The sequence below is a fragment of the Symphodus melops genome (genome assembly GCF_947650265.1).
Source record: "Symphodus melops genome assembly, chromosome: 11".
In the NCBI taxonomy this organism is placed as follows: Eukaryota; Metazoa; Chordata; class Actinopteri; order Labriformes; family Labridae; genus Symphodus; species Symphodus melops.
In genome coordinates, this window is record NC_136701.1 from 154,986 (window position 1) to 177,078 (window position 22,093).

Sequence of the window (22,093 nt, forward strand, 5' to 3'; positions counted from 1 at the left end):
GGTATCTGGGGCTGCAGCTGGATGACAAGCTGGACTGGTCGCCTAACATGGACACTACCTGCAGGAAGGGACAGAGTCGTCTGTACTTCCTGAGAAGGCTGGGGTCCTTCAACATCTGCAAAAAGCTGCTGCAGATGTTCTACCAGTCTGTGGTGTCCAGCGTCCTCTTCTACGCCGTGGTGTGCTGGGGAGGAAGCTGCAAGAAGAGGGACGCAGCACGCCTGGACAGACTGGTGAGGAGGGCCGGCTCTGTGGTGGGCACAGAGCTGGACTCACTGGTGACAGTGGCAGAGAGGAGGTCTCTGGACAAAATGCTCTCCATCATGGACAACACACACCACCCTCTGCACAGCACCTTCACCGGTCAGAGGAGCATGTTCAGCGACAGACTGCTGTCACAGTCGTGCTCCACGGACAGACTCAAGAACTCTTTTGTCCCCCTATAGGCCATAAGACTGTACAACACTTCACTGTCACGACAGGGAAGAAGCACACGGTGAACCCTGGACTCTTTTTTTCACTTTTTTTCTAACTCCTCATCTGCACTGCTGACCTCAGAGTCAGCCCCCAGTTGGACACTTTAATGCATATTGATAGTCACCTCACTGAGCACAGGTCACTTTAACGATAATCACTCTAATCATGTCTGGTTTCATCCTACTGTTGTGTTATGCTACATCTGTAATGGTTGACATGATCACCCTAACTAGGTCAAGTTTCACTCTATTGTCTTCAACACTTAATGCTAATCTGCTCCTCAATAGTTGGGTACTTAAATGGCAATCACCCCAATCACTCCTGGTTTCACCTTATTGTCATGGACACTTAATGCTAATCACTGCTCCTTTATGTTGCTGAGCACAATTGCTCCCTGCATTGACTGTTTAACGACTGTACTCACACCTCTGGCATAAGCTCAAAGACCTCTGTACATGCACATGTAACTAGTTTCTAGAAGGTCAGCCCTTGTTTTCCAAGGCTCTCTAACTGTCTACAGGTCTCCTTTAAACATCACACATGTTTTTCTCTCCTCACAGGTTAGGTACATTATGCTGTATAAGTTTTAAGTCTAATGCTAACTGCACAGGTTTAACCTTTACTCTCAGTCACATAGGGGCTGCTAAATCTTGTTTGGGGGATTATTGTATAGAGAGGGGGGGGACTGCGGGTGTGTATTGTAACCAATGTCTTGTGTCTTGTGTCCTGCCTGTCCGTATACTGCTACTGGATGCCCTGAATTTCCCTTGGGATCAATAAAGTATCTATCTATCTATCTATCTATCTATCTATCTATCTATCTATCTATCTATCTATCTATCTATCTATCTATCTATCTATCTATCTATCTATCTATCTATCTATCTATCTATCTATCTATCTATCTATCTATCTATACTCAACAAAAATATAAACGCAACACTTTTGTTTTTGCTCCCATTTGTCATGAGATGGACTCAAAGATCTAAAATTCATTCCAGATACACAATATTACCATTTCTCTCAAACATTGTTCATAAATCTGTCTAAATGTGTGATAGTGAGCACTTTTGCTTTGCTGAGACAATCCATCCCACCTCACAGGTGTGCCACATCAAGATGCTCATCAGACACCATGATTAGTGCATAGGTGTACCTTAGACTGTCCACAATAAAAGGCCACTCTGAAATGTGCAGTTTTGTCTCACAGCAAAATGCCACAGATGGCGCAAGCATTGAGGGAGCGTGCAATTGGCATGCTGACAGCAGGAATGTCAACCAGATCTGTTGCTCGGGCATTGAATGTTCATTTCTCCACCATAAGCCGTCTCCAAAGGCGTTTCAGAGAATATGGCAGTACATCCAACCGGCCTCACAACCGCAGACCACGTGTAACCACACCAGCCCAGGACCTCCACATCCAGCAGGTTCACCTCCAAGATCGTCTGAGACCAGCTACTCAGACAGCTGCTGAAACAATTGGTTTGCATAACCAAAGAATTTCTGCACAAACTGTCAGAAACCGTCTCAGGGAAGCTCAACTGCATGCTCGTCGTCCTCATCGGGGTCTTAACCTGACTCCAGATCGTCGCCGTAACAGACTTGAGTGGGCAAATGCTCACATTCGATGGCGTCTGGCACGTTGGAGAGGTGTTCTCTTCACGGATGAATCTCGGTTTACATTGTTCAGGGCAGATGGCAGACAGCGTGTGTGGCGTCGTGTGGGTGAGCGCTTTGCTGATGTCAATGTTGTGGATCGAGTGGCCCATGGTGGTGGTGGGGTTATGGTATGGGCAGGCATCTGTTATGGACGAAGAACACAGGTGCATTTTATTGATGGCATTTTGAATGCACAGAGATACCGTGATGAGATCCTGAGGCCCATTGTTGTGCCATACATCCATGAACATCACCTCATGTTTCAGCAAGATAATGCACGGCCCCATGTTGCAAGGATCTGTACACAATTCTTGGAAGCTGAAAATGTCCCAGTTCTTGCATGGCCAGCATACTCACCGGACATGTCACCCATTGAGCATGTTTGGGATGTGCTTGACCGGCGTATACGACAGCGCGTACCAGTTCCCACTAATATCCAGCAACTTCGCACAGCCATTGAAGAGGAGTGGACCAACATTCCACAGGCCACAATTGACAATCTGATAAACTCTATGCGAAGAAGATGTGTTGCACTGCATGAGGCAAATGGTGGTCACACCAGATACTGACTGGTTCTGAGTCCCCAGACCCTCAATAAAGCAAAAACTGCACATTTCAGGGTGGCCTTTTATTGTGGACAGTCTAAGGTACACCTATGCACTAATCATGGTGTCTGATGAGCATCTTGATGTGGCACACCTGTGAGGTGGGATGGATTGTCTCAGCAAAGCAAAAGTGCTCACTATCACACATTTAGACAGATTTATGAACAATGTTTGAGAGAAATGGTAATATTGTGTATCTGGAATGAATTTTAGATCTTTGAGTCCATCTCATGACAAATGGGAGCAAAAACAAAAGTGTTGCGTTTATATTTTTGTTGAGTGTAGTTTCAAACTGTGATCCAGCCTCTTCAGACGTGTGCTGTTTCTTTTTTCTCTCTCCCTTTCTGAAAACATACACGCACCTTTTGACAGACGCACACACACATAGAGGTCTGTAGCCGTATAGATGCTGCAGAGAGATCAGGCAGAGACAGAGTTTTACTCAGTCTCTAGACAATACACTAGGTTGGGTGACCTGTGGTCAGTGTCTGCCATCACGTGATCACACGTGGTTACGCCACCATCATCCTTCTTGTTGCCCCTTATGAGAATAATAGGTCTCTTTCTGCTTATACTCTGTGTTTACTGCAATAAATGTATTGTTGAATAAAGGTTTGATCACCAAATACAAAGGAATGGTTAGATATCCATTGTATGAATGATTGTTGCTCACATTTATATTATATCAGTTATTATATCATGTTTTACTCTAAGTTTGTGTTTTAATCTAATTGTTTGAGATTTTAGTTCAGAGGTTAAAGGTATTCTGTGAAGAGGGCTTGCAGAAGTGAGTGCACATTCCAACATGTGTTTGATGTGGTCCTTAAAGGTTCAGTGAGCCTTGATAGTTAATCACTTAAATGGTGTGTTGCTTAAAAGGAATTAGTTAGATGTCAGGTTGTGATCAGAAAAAGGCCAGGTAGGAAGTGTCTTTCCCTACAGATTGGATAAAGGATTGTAATATTTGAATGTTCTCTGCTTTCAGAGAGGTGCCCAAGATAGGTTTATTAAACTCAGTTTAATAATAAATGTTGATTTAAATTAATAAGTAAATAAAGTTAATCATTAATGTTAACTTATACAACCAAACACAATTGTTGATAGATAGGTAGGTAGGTAGGTAGGTAGGTAGGTAGGTAGGTAGGTAGGTAGGTAGGTAGGTAGGTAGGTAGACAGATAGATACTTTATTGATCCCGAGGGAAATTCAAGTATTGTGGTGACACTATTCTGAAGACTCACACACAAACTGACACTTTATTCTGGAGGGTCAGTTTCCGGGGTGGGGGCGTAAATAAAGAGAGGGTTCTGGTGCCGCGGATGATAAATTCTGTATGTGAAGTGAGTTGCAAAATAAAGCAGTGGAGACTCAGAGATATTTTTGTCTTTTTCTCTTCCACATTGGTGACCCTGACGTTTGGACTATGTCGACTGAGAGCACTTCTTCGGTTGCACCCGCACCGCATGTATTCACTTGTGAAAACCCCAACATTATGGTTGTCCCATGTGAGGCCTTTTACACCAACAATAGAAAGGTAAAACGGAAGTCGAACAAACATAGGAAAAATGTTTAGATAGGACTTACATCGATAAAGATGTGGGGTGTAGTTACAGGAATAAGGGGTAAAGAGCAGAGGTTGAGGGACTAGATGCAGAATAAAAGGGACACGGTTCTTATAAGAAGAGTGCAAAGATTTTAAGACCAATTGCAGAGCTCTACAAATTAGTTTCAGAAGTCAGATGCATTACGATTAGCAAGAAAGCAGGAAGGGTGTGGCTTCATTTACCTTGGTAATGCCTAGGACGCCTATATTTGGACTGGAGGAGGTGGAGCCATTTCCGGTTCCTAAAAGTCCAGCAATAATGCAGCAGACACCCTCAGTGAAAATTCCCCTGAAACAAGCAGAAGACTTTAAACACCTGGGGGGTTGGAACCCGTTGGGTGAGAAAACACTTAATCCTGTTTACTTCCTGTTCTACCTGTTAATGGCATGGATTGGAGGCGGTGTGGCTCCAGAAAGACGAGCGCATGCGTAGTAATCACCAATTGATTCAACAATACCTGCCATGGTTGCACTCAGCATTCCTAACACTCCAGCAACCGTTACCGTAGGCAACCCCCATTGGCCTTTTAGAGTAGAGACAAAAAGTAGGTATGACACTAGTCAGCCTGTCAACTCATTAACTTTTCATGTTAATCTTTAGATCAATTGATTGGTTGATTTATTGAAAGATTAATTTATTAATTGATTGATTGATCCATTGTCAAAGCTGCTGCTCTGAGCTGTGGTGGCAGGGTCTCTGGTGCCTGTTGTGACCCCGAACCTGGTGGTGGACAACAGAAGTAAAGGAGGCTGTGAAGCTGAAGAAGGAGTCCTATCGGGCGTTTCTAGCTCATAGGACTCCGGAGTCAGCTGACGGGTACCGGTAGGCCAGGCATTGTTGTTGAGGCAAAAACTCAGGCCTGGAAGGAGTTTGGGAGGCTCGGGCATCTGTTCCGGATTCCCCCTGGACGCCTCCCTAGGAAGCTGTTCAGGGCCGCTTCCAAGGGAGGAGGCCTTGGGGTGGACCCAGGACACGCTGGAGAGAGTATTTCTCTTGGGTGTCGTCTATGGGGCGAGGGAAGTCTGGGCGTCTCTGCTTAGACTACTGCCCCCGCGACCCGGCACGGAATAAATGGTAGAAAATCAATGGATGGATAGATGGATGGATGATTGATTTATTTAATGAATGATTGGTTGATCAATGTATTATTTCATAGTAAAATTGATTGATTGGTTGATTTAATGATTGATTGATTGATTGGTTTGTTTTTTTATTTGGTTGATTTATTTTGATTGATGTATTGGTTTGTTGGTTGATTTAATTGGTTGAGTGATTGATCCATTAGTTGATTCATGGTTCATTTGTTGATTTATTGTGACATTGATTGGTTGATTGACTGACAGTGTCTTACAGGGGTAGGGTATTCTGAACCAGGGTGATGAAGTCATGATGTCACCACGGGCATCTGTCCGGGCCTTGTGTCCATAGCGATTAGGGTCGCTTGGCAAAAGGTTGGTCAGAGTGAGGATGTAGCAAATGAGCCAGACCAGCATGATGGCAAGAATAATCTGAAGAGGAAGATATTTCTGATGCTTTTTATCAATATTTTTTTCAGAGGTAAATAAATCACAAATTGACACTGTATACATGACACTGGGTACCTTAAACCGGGTATTTGACATCAGATGCCTAATATCTGACACCTGACAACTCATATTAGATAACTAACACTAGAACCTCTCCAGGTCATACAGGTGTACCACAGTTAGGATTATAACTGACATAACCTCAGTACAGTACAAATTCACATATCATTGCTGACATCATCGTCTGTTTGTTGTATGTGTTTTTGCAATTACCGGAAACAATTTGAAGATCTGGAGTCTTGTGGTAGTCAGGCCCTTCTTCTTGCTGTAAACAGGAACAGGAAGTGATGTCGTCCTCAGGTACTGAGCAAACAGCACGATGAGCAAAATACACCTGAAGAGAGACAAACAGGTGTTCAGGCAGACAGACAGCAAAACAAACAGCACTGACAGGTAGACAAGGTTGCAGACAGGCAGGCGTCTCACAGTGCTGAAACGCCCCAATGGGAGCCAGCCCGTTCTCCAGCGGTGTTAAACACTGATAGGCCAATCAGGGATACGGTGGGAGTGATGGTCAGAGGGCCTATGTATTTTAGCAGTAAACCTGGCAACCCACAAAGACCAATCAGCAGCTCCACCACACTGGACACAATGATGGCACCCTGGATCTGAACACACAAACACATCGATGGCAGACTTTAACTAAATGACTTAGTTTGGTCAGTTTGTCAAAGTCTGCCTGAAATTTAGGCCCAGCTTTTGGGTGGTGGGACACATACTGTAAAACTGTAACAACAATTGTGTTCACTTGGACTGAAGTCTTATTGCTCACCTGTAAACCCATAATCGTCCATATTTCTTCAAATAAAAAAGTGATGATGGCATACCTCTCTAATGCGTGGCTGCCAGATATGTGAGGTGTTCAGTGGAAGACTCCAGTTCCCATAGACCTCCTCTGTAACAAACTACAAATTACTTTGACATCAACATCTTGATGTTTAGTTTTGACAGATTTTTTTAGACAGACAGACAGACAGACAGACAGACAGACAGACAGACAGACAGACAGACAGACAGACAGACAGACAGACAGACAGACAGGTAATCTCACCCTCACTGGGACACCTCCAGCGGTCTAGACTGAGGATGGCCTGAGCAGGAATTAGGAACGCAAACGCACTGGCCTGAAACAAAGGAAGCCTAAAACACACACACATAATTGTAAGGTGAGTCTGTCTCACAGTCTGTCTCACAGACTCACCTGTCTCACAGACTCACCTGTCTCACAGACTAACCTGTCTCACAGACTAACCTGTCTCACAGACTCACCTGTATCACAGACTAACCAGTCTGATCGACTCACCTGTATCACAGACTCACATGTCTCCCAGACTAACCTGACACACCTGTCTCACAGACTCACCTGTCTCACAGACTAACCTGTCTCACAGACTAACCAGTCTCGCATGTCTCACAGACTCACCTGTCTCACAAACTCACCTGTCTCACAGACTCACATGTCTCCCAGACTAACCTGACACACCTGTCTCACAGACTAACCTGTCTCACAGACTCACCTGTCTCACATACTAACCTGTCTCGCATGTCTCACAGACTCACCTGTCTCACAAACTCACCTGTCTCACAAACTCACCTGTATCACAGACTCACCTGTCTCACAGAATCACCTGTCTCACAGACTAACCTGTCTGATCGACTCACCTGTCTGATCGACTCACCTGTCTGACAGACTCACCTGTCTCACAGACTCACCTGTCTCACAGACTAACCTGTCTCACAGACTCACCTGTCTCACAGACTCACCTGTCTGATCGACTCACCTGTCTCACAGACTCACCTGTCTGATCGACTCACCTGTCTCACAGACTCACCTGTCTGATCGACTCACCTGTCTAACAGACTCACCTGTCTCACAGACTAACCTGTCTCACAGACTCACCTGTCTCACAGACTAACCTGTCTGATCGACTCACCTGTCTCACAGACTAACCTGTCTGATCGACTCACCTGTCTGACAGACTCACCTGTCTCACAGACTCACCTGTCTCACAGACTAACCTGTCTCACAAACTCACCTGTCTCACAAACTCACCTGTCTCACAGACTAACCTGTCTGATCGACTCACCTGTCTCACAGACTAACCTGTCTGATCGACTCACCTGTCTGACAGACTCACCTGTCTCAGACTCACCTGTCTCACAGACTCACCTGTCTCACAAACTCACCTGTCTGACAGACTCACCTGTCTCACAGACTCACCTGTCTCACAGACTAACCTGTCTCACAAACTCACCTGTCTCACAAACTCACCTGTCTCACAGACTAACCTGTCTGATCGACTCACCTGTCTCACAGACTAACCTGTCTGATCGACTCACCTGTCTGACAGACTCACCTGTCTCACAGACTCACCTGTCTCACAGACTAACCTGTCTCACAAACTCACCTGTCTCACAAACTCACCTGTGTCACAGACTCATCTGTGTCACAGACTCACCTGTCTCACAAAGTCACCTGTCTCACAGACTCACCTGTGTCACAGACTCACCTGTCTGATCGACTCACCTGTGTCACAGACTAACCTGTCTCACAAACTCACCTGACTCCTACAGTGGTCTGGATCAGAGTTGTGAGTCCAACAGTGGTAAAAATTGTTCCGATCAGCTGACTGATAGTATTCTGGTCTTGACCAACACACATGGCCTCCGCCAAGAGAAACGGCACCGCCACTGTGCCGCTAAAACAGGTGAGGTAATGCTAAAGACATGGAAAGACAGGTGGCGGCACTCAGAAACATGATTGAAAATACAGATGGCTCACAGGCCAGATTTGTCTTTGCATCTTTGGGTCTTTGACCATTCAAATAAAAAAGAACAGCTTTAAATGATTGTGTAAAACCTTCCCTTTGGAATTTTGGTGTCTTTTGACCAATCACTATCTTTAGACAACCATGTCAGCCAGCTAACACATTCATGCTACTTCCATCTACACAATATAGCCAAACTTAAATGTATAGTTTCAAAAGTGGAACTAGAAATGATTTTACATGCTTTTATCTCTTCTCTGTCATGGTTTGGTTCTGTTTCATCTTGTTTTAGTTTTCATTCTGTCCTTAGTGTTCTGTTTGTTTCCTAGTGTTGATTGTTTAGTTTATGTGTTTTAATGTTTCATAGTCTTGTGTTTACTTTAGTCTTGAGTGTGTTTCTCTGCGTCCTCCTATGTTTCCTGTTAGTGTATTTCCTGTCTTGTGTTTTAAGTCTAGTCTTTGGTGTTTCCTGTTTTATTTTGTATATCTGGTTTTGGTTGTGTTGTCAGTGTTGTGTTCTTTGTTTCTTGTGTTTCCCTCCTGTCTGATTACCCTCATTGTCCTCACCTGTCTGATTAGTCTCACCTGTGTCTGATTACCCCTGTCTATATAGTCTCTGTGTTTGCTTACCCTCTGGTCGGATCATTGTCTTATGTCTTTTGTCTATGTCTTGTGCAGCCTGTTGGTGTGGTTTGTCTCCCTGCTCCCTGGATTTAATTTGTTTCTACTCGTGGTTTTTGGATTTTGTTTCGAGTAAGTTTTTGCCTTTTGTTTAATATATTTAGTTTTTCTGCACTTGGGTCCTCCATCTCTTGTTTTCTACCCCAGACCCTGACAGTCTTGTTTAGATTATTGTAATGGTCTTTTTACCTGTCTTAGTCAGTCCTCTTTAAACTGCCTTCAGAGTGTCCAGAATGCAGTTGCTCGCCTTTTAACAGATACAAACCGTAGATCCCACATCACCCCTGTCCTATCCTCCCTTCACTGGCTCCCGATCTTTTATCGCATTCATTTTAAAATACTGGTGCTCACTTTTAAAGCTCTGTGTGGTCAAACACCCGGGTACATTGCCGATCTTTTCCACCTGTATGTCCCCAATAGACCTCTTAGGTCTGACAAACATCAACTTCTGGCAGAATCAAAGTCAAATTTTAAAACCTGTGGTGATTACACATTTCAAGTTCTCGCACCAAAGCTGTGGAATGCGCTTCCTCTAAATTTGAGATCCGTAGAATCCTGTGAAATTTTTATGAGGCAGTTAAAAACATTTTTATTCAGACCGGCTTTTGGTTGACCAGTAGCTGTTTTATTTTACTCTTATCTATTCTATTTGTTTTTGCTGTTTCTGTTTTTAACTGTTAATTGCCTTTTATTGCACTCTGTGATCTTCATCTGTGAAAGGTGCTCTATAAATAAACGTTACTTACTTAATAATACTTCAACATCTGCCTAAACCTGATGAGTCATGATTCATCTGGAGGTTCACCTGATGAGTCATGGCTCAGTCTAAAACCAGTTTAAACACAGTCACTACTATAATGAACCAGTTTAGACACAGTCACTGTGATAATGAACCAGTTTAGACACAGTCACTATGATAATGAACCAGTTTAGACACAGTCACTGTGATAATGAACCAGTTTAGACACAGTCACTACTTTAATAAACCAGTTTATAACCAGTTTAAGGACACACATTATTAAACCAGTGTAATTTCAGTTTTACCTGTAGTCCAAGGAGTATACACAGGTACCAGGGTGGGACATCTTCAATGGTGTAAATCATGTCTGACTCCTCGCGATGGGCTCCTTTTGGCTGTTTATTCTTATTGTCTTCTTCTATTGGAAGGTCAAGCCTACCTGTCTTTTGTCTTTGCCCACCTGCCAGGTAATCTTGAGTCTAATTGGACATACAGACCTGATCAGGTGAATCTACATAGACATTCCAAGTAAAATGGAAACAACACACAGATAATGCCAAAACATTTCTGATAAAACTGCAAAAGGTAATACACACATTAAAAATGGGGTAAATATTACCTAAAAAAACAGTTAGTGCTATTGATTTTACCATAGAACTAGACTAGTTAGAGTAACACATGATCTTCTGTTAGTCTCAGACAGGGAACTTCTATCTGTGCTCGTCCTGTTAGGTCTGACTGCTGCTTCTGACACCATCGACCATCACATCCTGTTACAGAGACTAGAACAATGACTTGGAGTTACAGGGACTAGAACAATGACTTGGAGTTACAGGGACTAGAACAATGACTTGGAGTTACAGGGACTAGAACAATGACTTGGAGTTACAGAGACTAGAACAATGACTTGGAGTTACAGGGACTAGAACAATGACTTGGAGTTACAGAGACTAGAACAATGACTTTGAGTTACAGGGACTAGAACAATGACTTGGAGTTACAGGGACTAGAACAATGACTTGGAGTTACAGGGACTAGAACAATGACTTGGAGTTACAGGGACTAGAACAATGACTTGGAGTTACAGGGACTAGAACAATGACTTGGAGTTACAGGGACTAGAACAATGACTTGGAGTTACAAGGACTAGAACAATGACTTGGAGTTACAGGGACTAGAACAATGACTTGGAGTTACAGGGACTAGAACAATGACTTGGAGTTACAGAGACTATAACAATGACTTGGAGTTACAGGGACTAGAACAATGACTTGGAGTTACAGGGACTAGAACAATGACTTGGAGTTACAGGGACTAGAACAATGACTTGGAGTTACAGGGACTAGAACAATGACTTGGAGTTACAGGGACTAGAACAATGACTTTGAGATACAGGGACTAGAACAATGACTTGGAGTTACAGGGACTAGAACAATGACTTGGAGTTACAGGGACTAGAACAATGACTTGGAGTTACAGGGACTAGAACAATGACTTGGAGTTACAGAGACTAGAACAATGACTTGGAGTTACAGGGACTAGAACAATGACTTGGAGTTACAGGGACTAGAACAATGACTTGGAGTTACAGGGACTAGAACAATGACTTGGAGATACAGGGACTAGAACAATGACTTGGAGTTACAGGGACTAGAACAATGACTTGGAGTTACAGGGACTAGAACAATGACTTGGAGTTACAGGGACTAGAACAATGACTTGGAGTTACAGGGACTGCTTTAAGTTGGTTTAGATCCTATTTATCAGACAGGTCTCAGTGTGTTCATGATGAGTCCTCTATGTAGACCAAAGTTAGCCATGGAGTGCCTCAAGGATCAGTGCTTGGTCTGATTCTCTTTACATTATAGATGCTTCCTCTCGGTAGTATTATGAGGAAACACTCCATGAACTTTCATTGCTATGCAGACGATACTCAGCTCTACATAGCAATGAAGCCAGAAGACACCAACCAGCTTCATAAACTAGAAGCCTCAAGGACATCAGGACCTGGATGACCAGAAACTTCTTACTGCTCAACTCAGACAAGACTGAAGTTCTAGTGATTGGACCTAAGAACCTCAGAGAGACTTTCTCTGATGATATGACGGCCCTTAGTAGCATTAGCGTAGCCTCTAGTACCACTGTTAGGAACCTAGGAGTTCTGTTTTTTTTTTTTTAAGTTTTATTTTCGTGCTTTTTAGCCTTTATTGTAGAGAGGATAGTGTATGGGGTCGGAAAGTAGGGAGAGAGGTGAACCCGGGCTGCCCGCGCAAGGACTGTACCGCAATACATGGGGACGCGCGCAGTGCCACTGCACCACTGGCACCCCCTAGGAGTTCTGTTTGATCAGGATATGTCCATATATTAAACACATTTCAAGGACAGCTTATTTTCACCTTGGTAATATCTCTAAGATCAGACAGATCCTGTCACAACATGATGCTGAAAAATTAGTTCATGCATTTGTTACCTCCAGGTTGGATTACTGTAATTCTATTTTAGCAGGGTGCTATGGTAAATCTCTAAAGACCCTTCAACTCGTCCAAAACGCTGCAGCTCGTGTTCTGACTAGAACGAGGAAAAGGGACCACATGACTCCTGTATTGGCTTCTCTCCATTGGCTCCCTATAAAATCTAGAATAGAATTTAAAATCCTTCTGCTCACCTACAAAGCTCTAAACGCATCCTATCTCTCTAAATGTCCTACAGGAGGTAGAGTCTGCAGTTATCAGACCTGCTGGTACCTACAGTCTCTAAACTACAGGAGGTAGAGTCTGCAGTTATCAGACCTGCTGGTACCTACAGTCTCTAAACTACAGGAGGTAGAGTCTGCAGTTATCAGACCTGCTGGTACCTACAGTCTCTAAATGTACTACAGGAGGTAGAGTCTGCCGTTATCAGACCTGCTGGTACCTACAGTCTCTAAACTACAGGAGGTAGAGTCTGCAGTTATCAGACCTGCTGGTACCTACAGTCTCTAAACTACAGGAGGTAGAGTCTGCAGTTATCAGACCTGCTGGTACCTACAGTCTCTAAACTACAGGAGGTAGAGTCTGCAGTCTCTGGAATCGTCTACCAGTCGGGGGCCGGGAGGCAGACACACTAGGTACTTTTAAGAATAGACTTAAAACTTTTCTTTTTGATAAATCTTATAGTTAGGGCTGGCTTAGGACCAGCTCATAGGACCAGAGGCGGCAGTAGCTCAGTCTGTAGGGACTTGGGTTGGGAACCGGAGGGTCGCCGGTTCAAGTCCCGGCACGGACCAAGTCCGGAAACTGGTCTGGTAGCTGGAGAGGTGCCAGTCCATTTCCTGAGCACTGCCGAGGTGCCCCTGAGCAAGGCACCGAACCCCAAAAACTGCTCTGGAGCGCTCTCTGTGGGCAGCAACCTCACTCTGAGACCTCTCCATTAATGCAGAGTGAAAACCGAATTTCCCCTTGTGGGATTAATAAAGTATATAAAAAAAAATAAATAAATAAAAAAAAAATAGTTCTGCTGCTATAGGCCTAGACTACCGGGGGAACTGGCACCAGGATCTCTTATCTCTCTCTCTGTATGCAGCTCTGTCTCATGGTGGAATTATGTTGTGTCTCTTTCAATAATATTACAAATGACATCCTACACTTGTTCTCTATGAAAATGTCCTGGGTAATATTTGGCGCTATATAAAAAATGTGATGATTGATTGAAAGCATTGATGTTGAATAGAAGTAAAGTAGTTACCTGTAGTGTGAGACAGTATTACTATATATCAGAGATTATTACAGAGTGTTATGAATCACAATGTGACTGCTTTGCTCTTCTGTTTTCTTGTTATTTGTGAATGATATGATTTATTTATATTATTTGATAAATGTGTGATATTTACCTTCAGTTTAGTCCGGACAAAAATGACCTACAAAGACTCTAAGACATTTCAAATGCAATACTCAATCCATAGTTTTCATTTACCTTACAGTCTTCCTCCATGTCTGACTTCTAGGACGATCGAGCCCCTAATACTGAAGAGAGAGGGAGAGAGAGAGACAGGGGAGAGATTGTTTCAGGTGAAAGTCCGCAGAGATTAACCACAGGTTAACACAGTCAAACACGAACACACACACACACACACACACACACACACACACACACACACACACACACACACACACACACACACACACACACAGAGCAACATGTGACAGAAACTTCTCACCTGTTCAGGTGACTCACTGAAACAGCAGTTTAAGGTCAGGTTGTCTCTGGTTATTGATTATAACTTGTTGATTGTCCTTATTCAGCTGTTTTAAAAATATTCTTCAGGTCAGCACCTGCTCACGTTTGATGGAGAAAGCAATTATTCACTTCCTGTCCACAGGTATGCTCAGGTGCAGTTTACCACCTTGTTAAGACTGGCTGACTCTTTGGTGAGTTCAGATGTCAGGTGACCTCCACATCATCATGTTGCTGTTTTTTTGGGTCATTTTTGTCACTTTGATGTTTTAATTTTTTCTGATATAAAGTATCTGTCTCTTCTCAGTGATTGATTTGAAACATAAACAGGACACAGGTTTTTCTCATGCAGCCTTTTAATCAAAACACAATTCAACAACAATAACAACAACTTCAATTCATCATTTGTTGTCATGTTTATTCATCATTTTGATATCACAAAAACATCTGTGTGTTTATAGAGCAGTTCAGACCAGTTGAGCCATTTTGTCTGGACCAGTTGAAACCATCAATAAAATGTAAAAATATTTAGAATTGTGTTACTCTGTTTAATGTGTTACTAGGAAACATCTGCAGCCCTGTCCAATCAGAAACAACCAGACATGTTAACAGGAAGTGACTAGCCCAACAAGTTGGCATAAATTCTAATTATGACAGTTTGAGGCTGAAAATGATGAAGACATGAATCTGTGTCGACCTGCTGCTCTCAGGTGAGACTGTACCTGCTGATGAACAGCTAGTAAATAGTTAATGAACAGCTAGTGAACAGCTAATGAACAGCTAGTGAACAGCTAATGAACAGCTAATGAACAGCTAGTGAACAGCTAGCGGGGGGGGGGGGATAGTTTAGAGTTACGATTAGGTGTGTGGGTCAGGTGAGAAATAATTTCATCTGAGGCTCGTTAGGATGCTTCAGTTGTATTTTATATATTAACAGCTGGAGGAGGATAAACACACCTTTCTGTTTCTAAACCTGAAATAACTATAAATTCCTGTCCTTCCTGTTAAAACCAATGAAACTCTTTGTCTGATATTTAAGCCCCTCCCCATGGCATACAGGAGCTACAGGCTATTTAGCGTTGTCGTAAGTAAGAGCTAGCGCTAAAACAATCCAATAAGACCTCTAAATAACTTCCTGTTCTAGTGCAGTAAACTGCTCTGCGTGCTGCTGGCTGTTTAATGGGAGCTTTTATAGCACTGACAAAAGCTAAGCTAACAGCTTTATTCTAACAGTTTCCCCTGTTTGTGCTCAGCCACACTAACATGCCCTAACTCTATGTTGCAAGTGGACAGGTTAACAGGTGGAAAATACTTAAATAGAAATCTATGAGTTGATTGGTCAATGACTAATGATCTTATTTCTGATTGGACGATGCAAAATAAATCACTTGATGTCTGAGTCTGGTTTCCATGGAAATGTTCATAAAACTGATGGATTTGTTTCCTGTTTTTTTTAGAATATAAACTTTGTTTAAATAAATATCCGTCAATGTGATTTATCATCAGCAGACCTGACTCCTCCCACTTCACCTCAGCCACTCGCAGAGCTTCATTCTGAGTGTCAGCAGCTCTTCAGAGTTGTGCTACAAAGAGAGAGAAAGAGAGATGATGATGTCATCAGTAGAAGTCAAAGATCACTTCCTGTCTAATAAATTCACTGATAACAGTGCATGTATGCTTCTGATCGTGCACAGACAGAAGAGGTGCAGAAATGCTAAATTTCCTCTAATCGATTACAGTCCCATTGTTAAAGCGAGCACTCGAGTAATCGTCCTGTAGTTCTTTTTTTCCTGTGATTGAATACAGTTGCTATGCATGTAAAGAATCAATGCAGGCAACATAACTATATCAACAACAGGTGACATGGAACAACATTCAAAAGCATTGCATGACAGCTCCGTGCACCGCTGTCTGTTCGCAGCACGGAGAGCACAGTTGACCAGCTGGAGTGCTGACATAAAGGAAATCGAGCGGTAATTAAACATATTAACTCGTGACAGCACAAGACTATACAATGTGGTCTAAAACTCTATATAGTCCTTTTTAACACATAAACACATATATGGTTATTTACGTAACTGCCAAAAACAGAGTGTTTTATTCTGAAAATAAACCGGATGTTTCAGTATTGTATCGGTGTCTGACTTCCTGTCCTGCTTGTTCTTTTCTCTGCTAAATTAATGCTCCGGCATCTGGCAAAAACAGAAGCCTTACGTATCTGCTCCGGAGCTCCAGACTGCCGGAGCAGAGACGAAGCTGAGACGCAGGGCAGAGGAGCAAGTTGAGTTACACACATTGAATAAAGTGAAACCTATCAGCTCAGCTGCTAAACGCATACAGTAGGCTGATATTTGGTCTGATACAATCCATGTGGAAGTGACATCATCAGCTCGCCTCGTGTTATTGACGCTCCAATTCAGATGTGATCTCCACGATGACTTAATAAGACAAAAATAAGACTTAATAACTTAACATTTGAAAACTGTGCTAGCTGAAGTCGCCCCATCCATCCTCGTTTTGAAAATGTTTTTATCCTCGTTTGTTTTGATTTGGAGCATGTGAAGAAACGTTTTACAGTTAATTTCGCACAGCATTGTGGGTCTTTAAATACAATTACTGCACAAAACCTTGATGTTAGTATCAATGCGGAAATGTTCAGTCTACTGAGGTGGACCAAAATAATGACCACTGACGACCACGAGGGTTCAGTCTCCTAAACGACCACGAAGGTTTGGACTGTCGAACGACCACGAGGGTTCAGTCTCCTAAACGACCACGAAGGTTTGGACTATCGAACGACCACGAGGGTTCAGTCTCCTGAACGACCACGAAGGTTTGGACTATCGAACGACCACGAGGGTTCAGTCTCCTGAACGACCACTTCTCACCTGTGCACCGAAGTGAGTGGCCGCACAATCAGTAGCTCCGTCCCTGTCGTACTCGTCTTAATGTGTTTTAGTTTGTTATTTGGCTCTGTGCCAACTTCTACTTTATAGTTTTTATAGTACTATACTATATAGTTTTTATAGTACACCTTCAGTGTATAACTTTATGTATCCTATGGATACTTTTTCGTGCCTTCGTGGAAATAGCAGCGGAAAACTTGTTTATTCAAGGGAGGCGCTGCTCTCACTCCGGACAGCGGGACAAGCCGGCATCGTTCATCCGATACCCGATGAGCTGAGGCAGCGGTGTCGAGCAGGCGCTAGGCTACAAGCTAGGCTAGCAGCTAAGCGATGGACGTACAAGCCCTCGGTTCCGGTGATAGTTATGGGGAACGTAAACTGTCTAACCAACAAGACAGACGAGCTGGCTGCTCTCGTGAGGAACAACCGGACATTTAGAGAGTGCAGTTTAATGTGCCTCACAGAAACCTGGCTGACTCAAAACACCCCGGACGCTAACGTGGATCTACCGGGCTTCACTACAGTGAGAGCGGACAGAGACACGAAACGCAGCGGCAAGCGGAAAGGAGGAGGACTCGCGCTGTTTATTAACAACAGATGGTGCCAGCATGGACATGTTACTGTGAAGGAGGCAACGTGCAGCAAAGACATCGAGCTGCTGGCGGTGGGTCTCCGTCCTTACTACATGCCGAGGGAATTCTCTCACGCGATTGTGGTCTGTGTTTACATTCCTCCGTGAGAGCACGTCGAGACTGCGTGTGACGTCATCCACTCGAACATCTCGAGATTACAAACGCTGCACCCTGATGCTTTCATCGCCATCTCAGGGGACTTTAACCATGTTACATTGAACTCCACACTACCGGACTTTCACCAGTTTGTAAGCTGTCCCACCAGGAAGAACAGGACAATAGACCTCCTGTATGCAAACGTGAAGGACGCCTACACTGCCACCCCCCTACCACCTCTGGGTAAGTCCGATCACAACCTGGTCCTACTCAAGCCACAGTACAAGACTAAGATCCAGAGACAACCGATAACTACTCGCACCTTCAGAAAGTGGTCTCCTGAGGCAGAGGAGGCGCTCAGAGACTGTTTTGAGACCACTGACTGGAGTGCCCTGCAAGAGACCCATGGTGATGACATTGAGGGGGTCACACACTGCACAACTGACTACATGAACTTCTGTATGGACGTTGTGGTTCCCACTAAAACTGTGCGCTGCTTCCCGAACAACAAGCCCTGGATCACCAGCGATGTCAAGGAGATCCTTAACAGGAAGAAAAGGGCATTCAAGGAGGGAGACCAGGCAGAGCTGAAGCGTGTGCAGGGGGAACTCAAGGTCAGACTCCGAGAGGCAAAGGAGGAGTACAGAAGGAAGGTAGAACAGAAGCTGCAGCAGAATAACATGAGAGAGGTCTGGGAGGGCATGAAAACCATCACAGGCTGCAAAAAGAAAAACAACAACGCAGAAGACGGGGACCCTGAGAGAGCAAACCAGCTCAACTTGTTTTTTAACAGGTTTGACTGCCCCGTCGCTGCAGCCAGTGCCTGTCCCCCCAGCACCCCTCTACACACCCCCTCCCCCCCTCTAACTACCCCCAACACCTCCACCAGGACAGACACAACCTCCAGTGACAATCCATCCCCCCTCCCCCCCACCATCACCAGAGACCAGGTGAGCAAGGAGCTGAAGAGACTCCGTCCCAGGAAGGCAGCCGGCCCAGACAAGGTGTGTCCCAGGATGCTAAAGGCCTGCTCTGCTGATCTGGGGGAGCCACTTCAGCACGTCTTCAACATGAGCCTGCGGCTCGGGAAGGTTCCTGTGCTCTGGAAGACTTCGTGCCTCACCCCTGTCCCCAAGAAGAAGAACCCCAGTGAGCCAGGAGACTTCAGACCAATCGCTCTGACATCCCACGTTATGAAGACCTTTGAACGGCTGCTGCTCCAACACCTCAGACCCCAGGTCCAACACGCACAGGATCCCCTGCAGTTTGCATACCAGGCAAAGGTGGGCGTGGACGATGCCATCCTCTATCTTCTACACAGGGCTTACTCTCATCTGGACAAAGGGAGCAGCGTGATGAGAATCATGTTCTTTGATTTCTCAAGCGCTTTCGACACCATCCATCCCCTCCTACTGAGAGACAAGCTGACCGAGATGAGGGTGGACTCGCACCTGGTGAGGTGGATCACGGACTACCTCACAGAGAGACCACAGTACGTCAGACTGAAGGACTGCACATATGACACTGTGGTCAGCAGCACCGGTGCACCACAGGGGACTGTGCTCTCCCCTGTCCTGTTCACCCTGTACACCTCCGACTTCCAGTATAACTCTGAGCTCTGCACATGCAGAAATACTCGGACGACACTGCGATAGTTGCTTGTGTCAGGGATGGACAGGAGGAGGAGTACAGGAGCCTGATCGAGGACTTTGTGACGTGGTGCAGTGACAACCATCTGCAGCTAAACACCTCCAAGACCAAGGAGATGGTGGTGGACTTCCGAAGGAACAAACCACATCTAGAACCTATTTCCATCGGGGGGGTCGACTTCTGTACAGAGGGTGGGGGGTTGTGTTTACAGCCCAACACCGTGCAGGTTGAGAACACCAAGATCGGTAAATTGTCCACTGGCGCCCTGAGCTCTTCACAGATGAAAGCAGGTTCACACTGAGCACATGTGACACACGTGTCAGAGTCTGGAGACGCCGTGGAGAACCTTCTGCTGCCTGCAACATCCTGCAGAATCACCGGTTTGGTGGGTCAGTAGTGGGGGGGGGCATTTCTTTGGGGGGGCGCACAGCCCTCCATGTGCTCACTAGAGCGAGCCTGACTGCCATTAGGTACCCAGAGATCCTTAGACCCCTTGTGAGACCATGTGCTGGTGCGGTTGGTCCTGGGTTCCTCCTAATGCGAGACAATGCTGGACCTCATGTGTCTGCAGTGACTCAGCAGTTCCTGTAAGATGAAGGCATTGATGCTGTAGACCGACCCGCCCGTTCCCCAGACATCATGTCTCCATCCACCAACGCCACCATGCACCACAGACTGTCCAGGAGGAGGAGGATGCTTTAGTCCAGGTCTGGGAGGAGATCCCTCAGGAGACCATCCTCCACCTCATCAGGAGCATGGCCAGGTGTTGTAGGGAGGTCACACAGGCAGGTGGAGGCCACACACACTCCTGAGCCTCATTCTGACTTGTTTTAAGGACATCAAAGTGGGATCTGACTGGAGTTTTTACACTTTAAGTTTGAGTTTTACTCCAAATCTAGACCTCCCCCAGCTCAGTTTATCAGATGGCTGTTCATCATGATCCGGGTCTGCTGAAGATTTCTGCCTGTTAAAGGGAAGTTTGTTCTTCTATGATGGATTAAGCTGGGCTCTTTAATATATCCATCAATAAGGTCCTTTACCTGCTTTATGTAAACATAACAATGAACATGTTTACCTGCTTTATGTAAACATAACAATGAACATGTTTACCTGCTTTATGTAAACATAACAATGAACATGTTTACCTGCTTTATGTAAACATAACAATGAACATGTTTACCTGCTTTATGTAAACATAACAATGAGCATGTTTACCTGCTTTATGTAAACATAACAATGAACATGTTTACCTGCTTTATGTAAACAATGAGCATGTTTACCTGCTTTATGTAAACATAACAATGAGCATGTTTACCTGCTTTATGTAAACAATGAACATGTTTACCTGCTTTATGTAAACAATGAGCATGTTTACCTGCTTTATGTAAACAATGAGCATGTTTACCTGCTTTATGTAAACAATGAGCATGTTTACCTGCTTTATGTAAACAATGAGCATGTTTACCTGCTTTATGTAAACAATGAACATGTTAACCTGCTTTATGTAAACAATGAGCATGTTTACCTGCTTTATGTAAACAATGAACATGTTTACCTGCTTTATGTAAACAATGAGCATGTTTACCTGCTTTATGTAAACAATGAGCATGTTTACCTGCTTTATGTAAACAATGAGCATGTTTACCTGCTTTATGTAAACAATGAACATGTTAACCTGCTTTATGTAAACAATGAGCATGTTTACCTGCTTTATGTAAACATAACAATGAACATGTTTACCTGCTTTATGTAAACAATGAACATGTTTACCTGCTTTATGTAAACAATGAGCATGTTTACCTGCTTTATGTAAACAATGAACATGTTTACCTGCTTTATGTAAACAATGAGCATGTTTACCTGCTTTATGTAAACAATGAACATGTTTACCTGCTTTATGTAAACAATGAACATGTTTACCTGCTTTATGTAAACAATGAACATGTTTACCTGCTTTATGTAAACAATGAACATGTTTACCTGCTTTATGTAAACAATGAGCATGTTTACCTGCTTTATGTAAACATAACAATGAACATGTTTACCTACTTTATGTAAACAATGAGCATGTTTACCTGCTTTATGTAAACATAACAATGAACATGTTTACCTGCTTTATGTAAACAATGAGCATGTTTACCTGCTTTATGTAAACATAACAATGAACATGTTTACCTGCTTTATGTAAACAATGAGCATGTTTACCTGCTTTATGTAAACAATGAGCATGTTTACCTGCTTTATGTAAACAATGAACATGTTTACCTGCTTTATGTAAACAATGATACATGCCTTAATACATGCCTCTTTTTATTCCTTATTTTGTTTTTGTAAAAGTCTGACGGAGTGGACTAAAAACCTGGACACAACTTTTACAGTTCAAAAGGTTCCTAAAAATACATTTTAAAATGTAGACGACTATAATTGTACTGAATCTGTAGGTTCATTTTAAAGTAGTTTAAAGATGTGAAGTTGTGTT

The 22,093-nt window shown here is 43.8% G+C and overlaps 2 protein-coding genes across 2 annotated transcripts in view; one reads left to right on the forward strand and one right to left on the reverse strand.

Moving 5' to 3' along the window:
- The window catches only part of slc23a1 (solute carrier family 23 member 1), a 34,594-nt gene extending 20,473 nt beyond the window's left edge, over window positions 1–14,121 (reverse strand). The window contains exons 1-10 of the mRNA XM_079356582.1: window positions 14,070–14,121; window positions 10,424–10,597; window positions 8,492–8,649; window positions 6,982–7,070; window positions 6,758–6,825; window positions 6,357–6,538; window positions 6,144–6,264; window positions 5,696–5,852; window positions 4,720–4,867; window positions 4,527–4,632 (exon numbers count right to left, since the gene is read on the reverse strand). Coding sequence (XP_079212708.1) covers window positions 4,527–4,632; window positions 4,720–4,867; window positions 5,696–5,852; window positions 6,144–6,264; window positions 6,357–6,538; window positions 6,758–6,825; window positions 6,982–7,070; window positions 8,492–8,649; window positions 10,424–10,597; window positions 14,070–14,087 — 1,221 coding nt within the window. The 5' untranslated portion in view covers window positions 14,088–14,121. The remainder of the gene's footprint in view (window positions 1–4,526; window positions 4,633–4,719; window positions 4,868–5,695; window positions 5,853–6,143; window positions 6,265–6,356; window positions 6,539–6,757; window positions 6,826–6,981; window positions 7,071–8,491; window positions 8,650–10,423; window positions 10,598–14,069) is intronic.
- LOC306832121 (uncharacterized protein) overlaps window positions 1–22,093 on the forward strand; it is a 250,674-nt gene that overhangs the window by 35,941 nt on the left and 192,640 nt on the right. The window lies entirely within an intron of this gene.